Source organism: Schistocerca serialis, chromosome 1 (genome assembly GCF_023864345.2).
Source record: "Schistocerca serialis cubense isolate TAMUIC-IGC-003099 chromosome 1, iqSchSeri2.2, whole genome shotgun sequence".
Taxonomy (NCBI): domain Eukaryota; kingdom Metazoa; phylum Arthropoda; class Insecta; order Orthoptera; family Acrididae; genus Schistocerca; species Schistocerca serialis.
The window spans coordinates 240,593,499-240,609,117 of NC_064638.1; the positions used below are offsets into that span (position 1 = coordinate 240,593,499).

The following is a 15,619-nucleotide window of genomic DNA, read 5'->3' on the forward strand; positions in this document are numbered from 1 at the left end:
GAGTTTAACGGATTTAAAATAAGGATAAGTGCTCTATAACGCCCCCTATAGATTATATCTGTGTGCCAGACTGAGACTCCAACTTTCGTCCTTAGTACTGGGTTCAGATTTAGAGTCTCAGTCCGACACATAATTTTAATCTACCAGGAAGTTTCATATCACCACTCACTCTGCTGCAAAGTGAAAATTCTCTCTGAAAGTGCTTTATAGTTGTAATACCTGGTGGGGTCCCAACAAGTGCTGCTCTATAATTGTGAAAATCAGTGACTTTTCGTCATGTTGAGCTTAGATTGAGTTATTTTCAATTTCTCGTCATTTCTGAACTTAGAAGAAGTGAATTTTGGGAATTTTTCCGCTATGTAAGGCTAGTAGAAGTAAGCTGTTGGCTCTTGTATTTGAAATTAAATGTAGCTCTGGAGGGTTTAATTGTTTAAACTGTGATGTCAAATTAGAGAAGGGGTGTTGCTTAAAATCTTAATGTGAGATAAATAGTGCTTAAACATAGCATTAGTGGACATAGGACAGGTTAGTACGCTTATAGATACATAGTTTTAAATTAAGTTCCAAAATAACTAGTTTGAACTATAAGATCACAAGGGCTGTTGTGTAAACTTACGGGGAAAGGTAGGTTTACAATTTTGGTACTGAAAAAGTACGAAGCGGGACGACACATGTGTTGACAATTTTTGTCTGCCAACCTCAAACTTGATGCAACAGCTGTTTAAATGGTAACATGAAAGTGGAAATTCTGGAATTCTATAAATGACCTGACAGCTACAAAGAGAGACACACATCATAGTGAATAATATGTTGAGGGAAACATGTTAAGTAGATCAGCATCTTGGTTGCTGCTGTATACTGTCACAGAAACTGTTCCAGTATCCCAGGTCGGCCATCTTGGATTCTGTACTTAGCAAAAGTGACCCCAGTGTAAAATCTGATGGCCATCTTTAATTCTACATTTAGCACAAGTGGTCTTCGTCCACAAACATGGCAATGCACCATTTTGGATTTTCGAATTTTCCTCCAATTTATACTTAGCTCAACAACAATATTTCGACAGCGACGCCCCACCATTTTATACACAGGGTAAGTGATCTATGTCAGAGGGGTGGGGAAATCAGGCAACTGCAGATGATGTCAGAGGGGAAGAGGGTCGGTTGAGGAAATTCAAAAACTTATCATTAATATCTTCAGTAATATACTTTTGCATCAAAATCCGCACTGCCTATCTGCTAGTGTCGATGAGGATTTTTGCCATTCAAGATTTTCCAGAAACAACTGAGCCTCACAGACACACTACGTTGCTGGCTTCAGTTCTCTCAGCTCTGTATCGTGAGACCTGTAACCCACGAGCTCTCCTCTCTCAGTACCAGCCTCTATCGCTATACGACTCGCAATAATGTGTGGGCAATGGTTTCTTCATGAGTCCCAGCACACATCATCCACCTTATGGTACGGAATAGTGGAGGTTCAGCTGCGACCTCGAGGATTCTGCGTGTTGCACTGTTGCAGATATCCCACGTTCAACGTTTGGACTCGACCAACAACTGCAGCAGGAGCAGCAGTGCTTGCGAAATGGGAGCCAGGCGGTCAGCACGACACTGACACTAGTGGCCATATTGGGGCCTACTTCGCAGCCGACGTCCCCATGCCCATGGTCGTCGACAGCAAGGATCCATGCACTTCGCTTCCAGCAGCTGTCGACGATGACTCCCCTTGACTCCACGACGGTCAACCATCTCTCCTGGTGAACTAGTAGTCCACCTGCCTAATGCCCTGGATATGCATGGCCGAAGAATGACTCTATAGCTGTTATTGTATCGTCAGATAGAAACGAACAGTCATGGGAATATGCAGTACCCCCAGTAAGATCAGAGGTGCCCATTTCGCGAACAAGAGTGCCCACATCGACTTTAGGAGGTGCAGCTATCACGACGCTACCTGCATCCACGACGTCAGGTGGTCACAAATACACCATTCCGTATCATTCTGCCACGTATATCTTAGGACATCGCAAAGCTACAGCCAAGCCAATTGAAAGCGACGCACCATCCTGGACACCATCGCGGGCAGTCTATCACAGGCTGTGTAGTAATTCGTCAAGCCAACGATCGCTTGGATACATAAAAGTGTTATCATTACCGTTTTCGGAAATATTTAAGACTCTGAACGTGCTTAATTCACAAAAAAGTTTTCTATAGATAAAACAGACTTCGAACATCATTAATTCATTTAACAGTTCTACTAATGTCCTTTACCATGTGATGCTATGATGTCCATCCATTGAAATATTAAACGAGTTTATATTTGTTTTATCTGTACGAAACTTTTTGTGGATTAAGCACATCTGGAGATGGTGAATCTTTGTCGAAACCGGTAATGTGAATATTTTTTTATACATCTAAGTGATTGTTGACGTAATGAATTATTATACAAACATTACCAAAGTCGCCTACTTCTAGTTGACAAAGTTTTAACGTTCAGTAACATTCTCCTTTGATATTCAGTGGTCTTAGATTTCTTCTGTGGCTGTGAATTCTGGACAGCCGTCCAAACAGTGGTCCAGCTGGACATTGTTAGTTCACAGAATTAATGTTCCGTTACCGGTATGTAAATTTATACTTATTAGTGGTAATAAAGGTATCCAACAACTTGACACTTTTCTGGTGACTAAATTGACTACAGCCATTGTGGTTTAGTGAGAAGTGTCCCGTTTTGTTATCAAATTGGTTATTGTTATTTATATACCTGGGAGCTCGTTCTTGTTTAGTAAGGCCTTGTCAGATCACTTCATGTATTTAATGCCTTTGTGAAACCACTGAAATCCAAACTGGAGGTCGAACAGAGATTTAAATACCACTCATCCCGTATGCATGCCCATAATCTTAATCACTACACTGCCTCGTTCCATATCAGTCTCTTGGCCTAGGCAGAAAGCAAGAAAAGCTTAATGTTTTGGATCTGGGACTCCAAGAATAGAAGAGAACGAGTCTCAAAGCAGAGACAAAGTAGAAACTGTAGCATTCTCTGGATTAATGCCTCCGAGAGCGTTTGTACGGTAAGTAATGCCTTTGAGTCATTCAAAGTTACAAGTCTGTATGTGCTGTGACGTTTATAAGAATTTGTAAATACAGGGGGCATAGCGTGAGAGGAATATCCGAACATCTCCGCCCTATGCTTCGCTTCAAGAAGCTACAAGAGGCCAAGTGTTAAAGATGAATGTTGCACGTCGAAGAAATAGTTGCTAACATGTTAACTGTTTGTAGATAATATTTAAACAATCTATACGTTTGCCTTCCGCATCTAATTAGTCAGGGATTGTGTTACCCGAAAGATCTGGGATCGATTCCCGATATTATCAAGAAGTTCCCATAGTGGTAGGAATCGAACAGGACACAGTCAGCCTAGTATAGACATTAAAAGAACTATTTAAGGAGGAAGTAATGGTTATTGTTGAAAAAATTAGAGATTCGTCAGTCACACGGCGGAATGCAGTGGACGCCCATCTTCAGTCCGCAGAGACAGGAGAAGGAGTTATGATTCTTATTGTATAAGGTATGTGGGAATTCGTGGAAACGAAGTACCCGATACCACAGCTAAGAAGGCACGTACCCTACTTAACGGGATGCAAATTACCACCCCCCTGGCTGTCGCATTGTCATTGCTGTGAACTCCCGTAATGCGTCTATGGGAGGAACGATGGCTGGGCAAGGCGGATAACGAGTTTCAAATAAGGAGTCTGTAAAACCGTGGCGCAACTTCTTCCATCCAGTTACAGGTAATCATGTCTGCTTAACGTGTCTTCAGACAGGGGACAGCCCCTCAGTCTTTCGCATCTTTTCAGATGTGAAGACCAACTACTTATAGACGCTTGTGGGGTATAGATTAAGAGTTCCCCATACTTTGACTGAATGTAGTTTTTGTTATTACAAGATGGTTGAAACGAGTTGATTAGCGTGATGATGAAATGAATGTGGTAAGTGTTTTGTGGTCTTTGACCTTCTCCCTAAACTCTTTGACACGAGATTTTAGCAGAGAAAGGGCAGTCTCATCCACTTATTGTCTAAGTGATCACGTAAGTACCACCTCCGGATTCGTTGATTCGAGCTTTTTCTGTTTTTGTATTCGTGTTTCAATGATCACAGCCTGTGTTAAGTTTTGCATTCTGAAAGTAGTTGTGCGTTATGTGGTAGAGGGTGAGGGAGAGCAAATATAATTTTATATAACTTTTAGCATGTCTGCGTACTATACGTAGGGTCTTCAAAAAGATTCATCCTATTTCATCAAGTTCTTACAAATGACTGAAAATAGAAAATTCGGGTGAATTTTAACTTACCATCAAACCTGAACCATAGCTTTGGCGTAGTTGGAAGCTGCCGGTTCATATTGTTGACAATAGCGGTATCCCTAAAGCAGCTACCTCACACACTAACTTGCTTGTTCATTATGTAACGTAGGTCTAGTCGATGGAGATGGCCCCAACACATCAACAAATCACCCAGAAAATTACATTTTTCAACAGAGTGGAACGCCTGATTTCAAGAGGTGAGATTCATTTTTGGGGATTCGTAAAAGACTGCGTCCATGTGCCTCCTCTTCCAACAACTGTGAATGAACTGCGGCGACGCATAGCCACAGCAGGGAACGCAATGACTCCAGACATGCTTGTAAAAGCATGGGGTCAATTGGGCTATCGTCTGGACGCTTGCCGTGCGTCCGGTGAAAGACAAATTTAACATTTGCGAAACTTAAATGAAAGCTCTGATGTTAAACATAACTATAAACAGTAGCACAAGTTTGTATGTGAAGCATGTAAAAGATATACCCTCTTGAAAATGAAAACTATACAGTATTAGCAGTTACAATCTTCTCGTGTATACTAAGATGGTATCTGTTCTTTCGGACCATGGAGCTCGTTAGAATCAAAGTACAATGAAACGAACACCCTTAGCTGCTTACAGGCGTTGACATCACTATAACGTAACCGAATTTCACAACTAATTCTTAAACTTACAATGACATGAACACCCTTAGCTGATTACAGGCGTTGACATACGCCAACGGGGACTGATGAAAATGTGTGCCGCGACCGGGACTCGAACCCGGGATCTCCTGTTTACATGGCAGACACTCTATCCATCTGAGCCACCGAGATCACAGAGGATAGCGCGACTGCACGGATTTATCTCTGGCACGCCTCCCGCGAAACCCACAATCTCAACGTATTGTCCCGCACTACATTCGTAGTGCCCCCGCCCATTATACGCATTACTCGCGGCGCGTTGCCGATTCTCGTAAGAGTTCGGGCACTGTTTGTGCATTCGCACAGAAGAAGAAGATGGTCAAGTGGCCGGCTATGTATATACTGGTATCTGTTCTTTTGGACATGTCCGAAAGAACAGATACCATCGGTGACCATGCAGCTCGTTAGAATGAAAGTACAATGAAACGAACACCCTTAACTGCTTACAGGCGCTGACATACGTCAACGGGGACAGATGAAAATGTGTGCCCCGACCGGGACTCGAACCCGGGATCGCCTGCTTACATGGCAGACGCTCTATCCATCTGAGCCACCGAGGAAATAGAGGATAGCGCGACTGCAGGGATTTATCTCCGGCACGCCTCCCGCGAAACCCACATTCTCATTGGTAGGAATGTAGCCACTGTACAAGACTGCCGGTAGCGGTGGTTACGAGAATGTACGGTCGCAAGAGAAACGAGCTTTGGACGGCCACACGGTACCACCGGAAGGGTAGACCATAGTGTTTGGCGTAGGGCTTTGGCTAATCGTACAGTATCTGCAGAAGCAATCTGAGCAGCAGTTGACGCCACAGTGACATAACAGACTGTTACAAGTCGTTTACTTCAAGGAAAGCTCCGAGCCAGAAACCCTGTACTATGCGTTCCATTGACCCCAAACTGCCGCTACTCACGCCTTCAGTGGTGTCAAGCGAGATCTCAATGGAGGGTAGGGTCGAGTTATGGTCTGTTTTCTGGTGAAAGCTGGATCTGTTTCGGTGTCAGTGATGGCTGTCTGTTGTTTTGAAGGAGTCCTGTTGATGGCCTGCAAACAACCTGTATGCTTGCTAGACAGACTGATGCTACACCTGGATTTAAGGTCTGGGGTATGATTTCATACGACAGCATGACCACTCTCGTGGTTGTCCGACTCACCCTGAATGGAAATCTGTACGTCAATCTGTTGATTCTACCTGTTGTGCTGCTAGTGACTAATAGCATTACAGGGGCTGCTTTCCAACAGGATAATGCCCGCTCACAAAACGCTGTTGTAACCCATAGCGTCTGTAAGCAATCCCTTTACGGCTAGATACTCATAGCAGTTGACAATGTGGCAGTTGAAAGACTCACATGTACATGAGCAACTCTTGTTTCTACAGTGTCGTCAAATCTGGCAGGTAAAAGAATCACGTTTCGATATCTCCTGTTATTAATGGCCAGATTGTTGCTGTTAAGAACTTAAAATATCGTTGCAACTCTTATCTGAAACCGTAGTGATTCCTTGGAACCATTTATTACTTACCGATATTTTGAAGTAAATTACTTCCACAATACTTACATAGAAATAGTCGTAACATGCAGAGTCAATATTGTACAATGTATAATTATTAATAATAAAATAGTAACAGTGTCGATACCTTCAGACCCTTCTTCGCGAGCCGAGGCAGAGGCGGGGACCAACCGTCCGTAACGCCAGTGCTGACGTGGTATCGGCACTGATGTGACGCCAAACAGGCGACCAATCATATCCCCCCAAACAAACCAGCTGACGTTTACCTCTAGTAGAACTGGGGTGCTGCTCGTTCTCTCTCTCATACAATGAAGGCTTTCACGACCGTATGGTACTGTTGTTGATAATTCTTCCGGGTTATAAGGCCGAGGTCCATGGAATTCTTCAATTACTAACGTTTCGTCCAATACTACGTTGGACATCTTCAGAGGTATGACTGGTCCTGCTGAGTCCTGCCAGTCGGCAGAATTATCAACAACAGTACCATACAGTCGTGAAAGCCTTCATTGTATGATTAGAAGACTCTACGGGGAGAATGTCTCGAAATCAGTTAGACTTCTGGAAGTTTCACGTAAGAAGAAAGCACATTTACTTTGAGTCGGCAGGACTCAGCAGGACCAGCCATACCTCTGAAGATGTCCAACGTAGTATTGGACAAAACGTTAGGAATTGAAGAATTCCATGGACCACGGCCTTATAACCCGGAAGAATTATCAACAACTGTTCTCTCTCTGTTTCTGGCTAAGACTCGCAGTGGGCCAATACTAAACCCTGATTTCCAAGAGACTGAAGTTTCCCTTTATGCCTTCGACTACGTAGAGCCCATGTATTCTCCTCTGAATAAACCAGCTGTGTGTTTAGGAAGAATCTTTATTGACCCTATCCTTATTATTCCTATCCTGGCATCAACTGTCTAATTTGGCCATTCTATGCGATCCAAATTTTGTGCATGCATTCATCTACAACATCCTTCATTTATACTACGTATCTGGACTATTAAACCTGTTGCTGTACTCACCTGCAAAGTCAACCGATGGAAATGAGTGATCTGAAACAGATTACCGAGCATTCATTAACATTATGCTCAATATTGCTTGTAATAACAAATTACATAATTGCATTCTATAATACGTACAGTAAGCTCAATTGAATGTATTACGCATGAGATAAGGGTAATCCCTTAAACCTGTACAGGTAAAAAGTCTGTGTTCTTAGAAACTATAGAATAACTCGACACCCTGTTGTTGACTGCCACAAGCAAGGTAGCATCACCTTACATCAGTTTTACAGTCTCATTATTTCTTCTTAACAATGTACAGCATTTCATTCGACAGATATACGTTAAGTGTATTTGAGTTTCGAAAATCCTAGCTTTATAGCTAACAACTGTATCTGGGGACAATAAGTCGTTTATTGTGATTCAGTTTCTAAAACAACAATACAAAGTGGATTAACTACATAGTCTATTAAATAACTAATTACTGAAATAGACCTGATTGAAAATGAATAGAGATCAGGTCACGTAAAAGTGCTAATTTATTAAAATTCTATAAGCTTGTAATCAGAGAGGATATCAAAAGAAACAAATGCTTTTGCTTTCAGTAACCTATGAAACAAGTCCTCCTGCTGGCATCCAGAATGATATCTCTAACAAAGCTACAGAGAACACATACACATAGCTACCCTTATAAAACAAATGATAAATTTCATACAACAATTATAGAACATTGTTATTACTATTGCAAGTCTAATTGTGTAATCTTCTTAATAAGAGCTGATTACTATTTAATGCTTAAAATGATTTTAAGCAAAAACAGACAACTGAAATATTTGCTTTTTTTTACACAATAGAGAGTAGTAAAATGCCACAGAAAACAAACAGTGCCTTCTGTCATATGGGAGACAATTATATGACCTGCCAAGCTCTATAGTATGCGATTCATTATATTATACATTTGTAAATGATACCCAGAACAGTTTAGTATAATTCCATGCTTGGTCACATGAGTAGATAAGTTTCTTTCAGTTTGTAACAAGAAATATCGTAACAATTGATATAATGATATATAATGTATGCAAGCACCACGCTTACCATAAAAATAATAAGATTAATAATTTTTCTGTTAACCTTTTTCCAATACATCAGTCATTATAACGCCATTGGTTTCCATTTAATTTTGTATTTTTCGTTTAATTTTCAGTACCTAGTACTTTTATATTTTACATTAAATTTTTATCTCTACACTTCAGACTGCGTACAGCTCCCAATAAACTTCTCATGTCATTTTCTTTTCAGTACACTTGGCATCAATGTAAACTACGCTACAGTGTGTACATATGGGACTCCACAGAACACAAGTCTTTCATCTCCATGTTCTTCTAAAGTAAGATTATTTTAGATGATATCTTGAAATATCTTATCGTAATTTCCAAGTATATTTACTTTGTGATAGCTTGGTATGTCTAATTAAAGCGCTTCACACGGTGTTGCAGTTAGCTCATTCTTTCATAGGTTTTAACAAATATTTGTATTTATCTTGAGCTCATCCCCCGCTGTCATTTTGACATTTGATATTATATATCTACCGAATTCTCACTTTCTTTGATGTGTTATTCGGAGCTTGCCATCTGAGCTATTGTTTTTATGTTTCATCATGTTATTGCGGAATGTAATACTACACTGGTGCCATTTCTTTATTCGACTTTGCTTTATGAATCACAGTTAGAATTAAGTGACTATGAAACATTTTTCTCTTTGTAGCAATTCTAGTTCAACTTACAGCACTTACAATGGGTGCAGCTTGAGTATACTCATGACTTCTTTTCTTAAAGTACTTAGAACAGTGAAGGATATTTATAAACATAAAACGTCAGATTTTTTCACAATTTCAACCTTTATCACGTGATTTTCTCCCAGAAGAGAGACGCTGTTTATTGACTTACTTCATTTTCTGTCATTTCAGCTAACTCTTCTTTATAGGTCTTGTATGCCTGCAAATAGCTTACTGTCATTAATGCTGAAGGAAAGAACCCATACTCCCTTGAGAGTTACTGAAGATAATAACCAAACTCAGAAAGTAATATTCCTCACCTGTGAAAAAGACAGCAACAACACAAGAGACCCCCGACCCACTATATGATTGGATTTTATGAGGTCCATTTTAAATTGTGCAGCTCTAACAGCTGTGTAAATGTAAAACATGTGGAAATTTGAGTCTCATATTTTTAAAGGCCACCTTCCCTCATTCACTATCATAAGGCAGTTCTTTGATTTTGTATACAATATTGCTCATTTTATTCGTTGTTCCTGTCACTATTATGATAAAGAAGGTTCCAAACGTGGCACCGAGCAATTTATATCTTCATAGTACCTCTGAGTACTTTTTTATTAACGTTTCATAACTTCTTTTTAAAAATTGTATTAAATATTCTTTTGTGGAAGCCTTCTCTTACTCAGTCTTTTATGGGTACCATTGAGCTGTCATTGGCGTATCACCCTTCGATAATTTATAAGGCAAGGTAGTGTTCATGGTTTGGTTTTTTATTCAATACAGCTCAAAAAGTTGTTTATATTCCTGACAGCCTGTAACTACAATTCCTATTCTATCTAAATGTCGTCCATAATATCCAACAACCATCTTTTGGAAATTTATCATTAGGTTCTGTTTTTCACAGTGTTCTTGAAGTTACAAGATTGTATAGTTAGCTTCAAGTAGGTCACCTTTCTTACTACCTCATTTGTGAAGAGAGTGTATATGCATGTATCATGCCTATTACAAGGCATTCTCTTGTGTAGGGTCCAAGAGCACAGCATAAATGCCAAAAGAATACGTAAGCTCTCCACCAGTACATTCTGTGTTTCAAATTTTACAAAGGTAATAGCGTGAAAAGTCAAATGGAACATTTCATGGACACCCACATAACATCCACTAAAGCAAGATTCCATATCCTATCACTATTTTGACATTCGTGCTGTATTGAATGCTTTCGTTGTGACCTGAATATTATCTAAATTCTTGCACGTATGTGTATTATCAAACTGGAGTACCAGGCAGCTCCTCAGTACCTCAGGAAGCTTCCCACAATAGTTCCCTAATATGATAAGATTATAAGACCAAGTAAGTCTCTCAAATCGTTGTCACTGAGCAGTGAGTATGGTGCTGTTTATTGGCATAGAAATGATGAAGCCGTAGAAGGAGGCATACTGCATGGAGGTGATAAAAGTAATGGGACAGCGATATACACATGTACTGATCGCGGTAGTATTACGTACACAAGTTACAAAAGGGCAGTGCATTGGCGGAGCTATCATTTGTATTCCTCTGAAACGTTTCCCACGTGATTATGGCCGCACGACGGGAATTAGAAGACTTTGAATGTGGGATACGTGGGATGGTATTTGGAGCTAGACTCATGGAAAATTCAATTTCTGAAAGTGGTAGGCTGAGATTCACAGCGTCAGTAGTAAACTGAGAATGCCGAATTTCAGGCATTAGTTCTCACCGTGGACAACGCAGTAGCCGACGGCCTTCACTTAACGACCGAGAGTAGCGGCGTTTATGCGTAGTTGTCAATGCTAAAAGACAAGACACACTGCATGAAACAATCACAGGAAAAAATTTTGTGGGATATACGACGAACCTATATATTTGGGCAGTGTGGCGAAATTTGGCGTTAATGGGCTGTGGCAGCAGACGACGGACGCGAGTGCCTTTGTTAACAGCACGACATCGCCTGCAGCGCCTTTCCTGGGCTCGTGACCGCATCAGGTGGACCCTAGAGGACTGGGAAAACTGTGGCCTGATCCGATGAGTCCTGATTTCAGTTGGTGCGAGCCGACGTTAGGGTTCGAATGTGACGCACGCACCACGAAGCCATGGGTTCAAGTCGTCAACAAGTCTCTGTGCAAGCCGGTGGTGGCTCCATAGTGGTGTGGGATGCGTTTATGTGGAGTGGACTGCGTCCTCTAGCCCAACTGAACCGATCATTGACTGAAAATGGTTATATTAAAAGTCCATTTGTAACGATTCAAAGATCGAATTTTTATGGTTGACAATGCGCCATGTAACCGGGCCACAGTTGTTCACGATTGGTTTGAAGAACATTCTGGACAAATCGAGAGGATGATTTGGTCACCCACAACGCCCGACGTGAATCCCATCGAACATTTATGGGACATTATCCAGTGATCAGTTCGTACACAAAATCCTCCACCTGCATTACTGTCATTATTATGGAGAACTGTAGAGGAGCATGGCTCAACATTTCTGCAGAATCCACACCACATCGCTGCACTATGGCGGGAAAAAGGGGGTTCGTCATTATATTGGGAGGTATCTCATGACTTTCGTCACCTAAGTGTATAGGACATTATATATCATAGCTGTCGCTGGTTGGAGCGTCGTATGTTTTAAGTCGCTAACGCCGTGATGTTCCTTACGAACAGTATTTTTAATTACATACTATGCGTAGTTTTAAACTATGCTCTTAACAGCAATTCCCCACCGAATTCTACCGGGCACAAAAACTATCTTGTGTTTCACCTACAACACCTCGCGTCTTTGAATGTCATTTGCTTCCATCAACAATGATTTGTCAGAAAGGAAAGTGCGTACCAGTTGAGTCTATCAGTAGATCGGCTTTCACTAGGCATGGCCTGAATCTCAGTAGGTATGGTAGGTGGAGGCTGGCAAAGCTTACAGGTGACAATGTAGTGGGTGGAGGTGAGGTCACTCATGGAAAAATTCTTATAGTAGTTGGTATTAGAGGTGCACTTTTTTAGATTGAAATCAGCTGATAGGTATACCTGCTTAAAGGAAGACCCTCTAACTAAGGAATCACCTTCAGAGGACATCATGATTCCAAGTAGAGAAAGAATTAGAACATTTCATCAAAATATAAGAGGTATTAGAGATAAAGTTAGTGAACTGCTTATAGATATTGACTCTGACTTTATTGGTATATCGGAGCACCACTTAAATAATTTGACAATTCACAGGCTTTCTTTACCAGGATACAGACTGGCTGGTTGTTTTCCAAGGAGGTCCTTGCGGGGTGGCGGAGTGGCCATGTACGTAAAAAAACAATATTCCATTTCAGTTCATAGACGTATCATGGCACTGCACTGAACACATATTTGAATGTTGTGCAGGGCCAATTCAATTTAACGACACTAAACTTCTAATTTTTCTTCTTTATAGATGCCCTAACTATGAGTTTCTGCTCAAGCTAGAGAGGGCTCTTGATTCACTTTGTAGGAAGACCAGAAATTAGTTGTATGTGGTGACTTCAATAATAATTTCGTATATGATGGTGCAAGGAAAAGGATGTTGGTAGATCTCCTAAATTCATATGAACTGATACAGACTGTGTTTGTTTTCCAACTAGGGTTCAGGGGAACAGTAGACAACATTTATATTCATCCTTCATTTTTCGACGGGCATTCTGTTAGTAAAGGGGTGAATGGCCTTTCAGACCATGATGCACGAATTTTAACACTAAAAGGCTTTTGTACTCAAACAAATGTCAAAGATACTCGTAATTACAAACTATGTAGGAAAGTTAATTCAACAGCAATGAAGAGTTTTTTTAAACTTCGTCAAGAAACAAGAGTGGCAGAATGTTTATAGTGCCGATAACATAGATGCCAAATACAATGTTTTCCTTAACACATTTCTCATGCTCTTTGAGAGTTGCTTTCCATTAAAACGTTCTAATCAGGGAACTAGCAGTAAAAGGCTGCCTGGTTGGCTGACAAGTCGGTTAAGTGGAAATTATATCAAAATGTTAGTAGTCACAATCAAGCAGGTGTAGCCCGTTACAAACATTACTGTAAGCCGCTTAAAAATGTTATTAGGAAGGCAAAGAGTGTGTTATATGCAAACAGAATAGCTAATTCACAGGATAAAATTAAAACCATCCGGACAGTTGTGAAGGAAGTGTCTGGTCAGCAGGACAAGGTCGACGATATAAAGTCAGTTCGTAGTAAAAATAGATAAATCAGATATATGTACAGTATTTAACAATCCTTTTCTGAGCATTGCTGGTGAATTAAATAAAAATTAGGTTTCTACAGGGAATCATATAACTCTCTTGGCAAATGACTTTCCGAGATTGATGTCCGAAATACTCCTCTGTGATACAGACAAGGGAGAGATTGAGCCAATAAATAAATCACTGAAGACCAAGGACTCATGTGTATGATGAAGTGCCTAGCAGAAAATTAAAGTACTGTGCTGCACATGTTAGCCCTGTATTTAGCCATATTTGTAATTTTTCCTTCAGGAATTGTCAGTTTCCTGAACGATTAAGGTACTCAGTAGTAAAGCCGCTTAATAATGTAGACAATTTTAGATCTATTTGTATGCCATCAGTATTTGCTAAAGTTATTGAAAAGGCTGTGTATGTAAGGATAATTGATCATTTTACATCACATAATTTGCTACCAAATGTACAGTTCGGCTTAAGAAGTCGTTTAACAACTGAGAATGCTATAGTCTCTTTTCTCTGTGAGGTACTGAATGGGTTAAACAAGAGGCACATTCTTTGATTTAAGTAAGACGTTTGATTGTGTTGATCACAAAATATTGCTGCAGAAGTTGGATCATTACGGAATATGGGGAGTAGCTCACAATTGGTTCACCTCTTCCTTTAACAGCAGGCACCAAAAGATCATTACTCACAGTGTTGAGAAAGTGCTGGGGTCACTCCTGTTCCTTATTTATATAAATGATATGTCCTCTAGTATTACAGGTAGCTCTAAAATATTTCTGTTTGTTGACGACACTAGTTTGGTAGTAAAGGATTTTATGCAACATTGGCTCGGTTTCGAATAGTACAGTTCAGGACATAAGTTCATGACTTGTAGAAATAAACGAACGCTTAATCACAGTAAGACTCAGTTTTTGCAGTTTCTAACACACAATTCAAGAAAACCTGACGTTTTAATTTCACAGAATGGGCATATTATTACTGAAGCTGAACAGTTCAAATTTCTAGGTGTTCAGATAGATAGTAAACTGTCGTGGATAGCCCACGTCCAGGATCTTGTTCAAAGACTTAATGCTGCCCTTTTTACCATTCGAAAGGTGTCTAAAGTGAGTGATCGTTCGACACAAAAATTAGTCTACGTTGCTTATTTTCATTCGCTTATGTCGTATGGTATTATATTTTGGGGTAACTCTTCCAATTGTAAAAGGCCATTTTTGGCTGAGAAACGAGCGGTTCGACAATGTGGTGTAAGTACACCACTGCTCACAGGTCTGGGTATTCTGACATTGGCCTGTTAGTTTTTGTTAACAATATTAGCTTATTCGCCACAATAAGCAGCTTTAACTCAGGTAATACTCGGCAGAAATCAAACTTGCATTTGGATCGGACTTCTTTTGTGCAGAAAGGTGTGCAGTATACTGCTGCATCCATTTTTAATAAGGAACCACTAGACTTACAAAATCTTAGCAGTAATCCACGCGCTTTCGAATCGAAATTGAAGAGTTTCCTCATGGATCACTCCTTCTGTTCTGTCCAGCAGTTCCTTGAAAAGTTAAGCTGATTCTTGTTGTATTGTTGATTGCGTTTACTTAAACTTATGGACAGACTTTTTTTCGGGTTCATAAACGTTTTATTTTTATCTGGTATTTCTTTTATGTTGTAATTTCATCTACTGAAACGTTCCATGACCTTGGATATTTGCTCCTCGATTTGGTCCTACGGAACTTGACGCGTAAATTAAAAAAAAAAGAAAAGAAAGAGCTTACGCATTATTCTGGCGCATAATGCACTGGTAGAAACCCCTCTAGACTGTCACAGTGATGTGGGTGGGGGACTAGAGTCATGCTCGGTGCAGATTTCAGGCCGCGCCTTATGACTGACCCGTGTGGTACAAATCATGACAACCAGGCTGTGAAGAAAGGGACAGCTCCCGCCATGACTGAGCCGCTTGCCGAAACCACCGCTTCGCCGCCTGGCGGGACGGTTACTCGCCACACAAGTCTATAGCCTTTGCTGTGTTTCGTTCTGCGCCCGTCAGCAGAGCCATGCAGTTGTTATTTGGATTAACTATCCGTGGACAGGTTGTCAGAGGTT

The 15,619-nt window shown here is 40.6% G+C and overlaps 1 protein-coding gene and 1 non-coding gene across 2 annotated transcripts in view; both read right to left on the reverse strand.

The window, feature by feature from the left end:
- LOC126466705 (inter-alpha-trypsin inhibitor heavy chain H4-like) overlaps positions 1-15,619 on the reverse strand; it is a 151,143-nt gene that overhangs the window by 26,452 nt on the left and 109,072 nt on the right. Inside the window, exon 13 of the mRNA XM_050096403.1 lies at positions 7,554-7,583. Within this exon, the coding sequence (XP_049952360.1) occupies positions 7,554-7,583 (30 nt within the window). The remainder of the gene's footprint in view (positions 1-7,553; positions 7,584-15,619) is intronic.
- Positions 5,513-5,586, reverse strand: Trnat-ugu (transfer RNA threonine (anticodon UGU)). The gene has a single exon. It is a non-coding gene; the product is annotated as a tRNA-Thr (tRNA).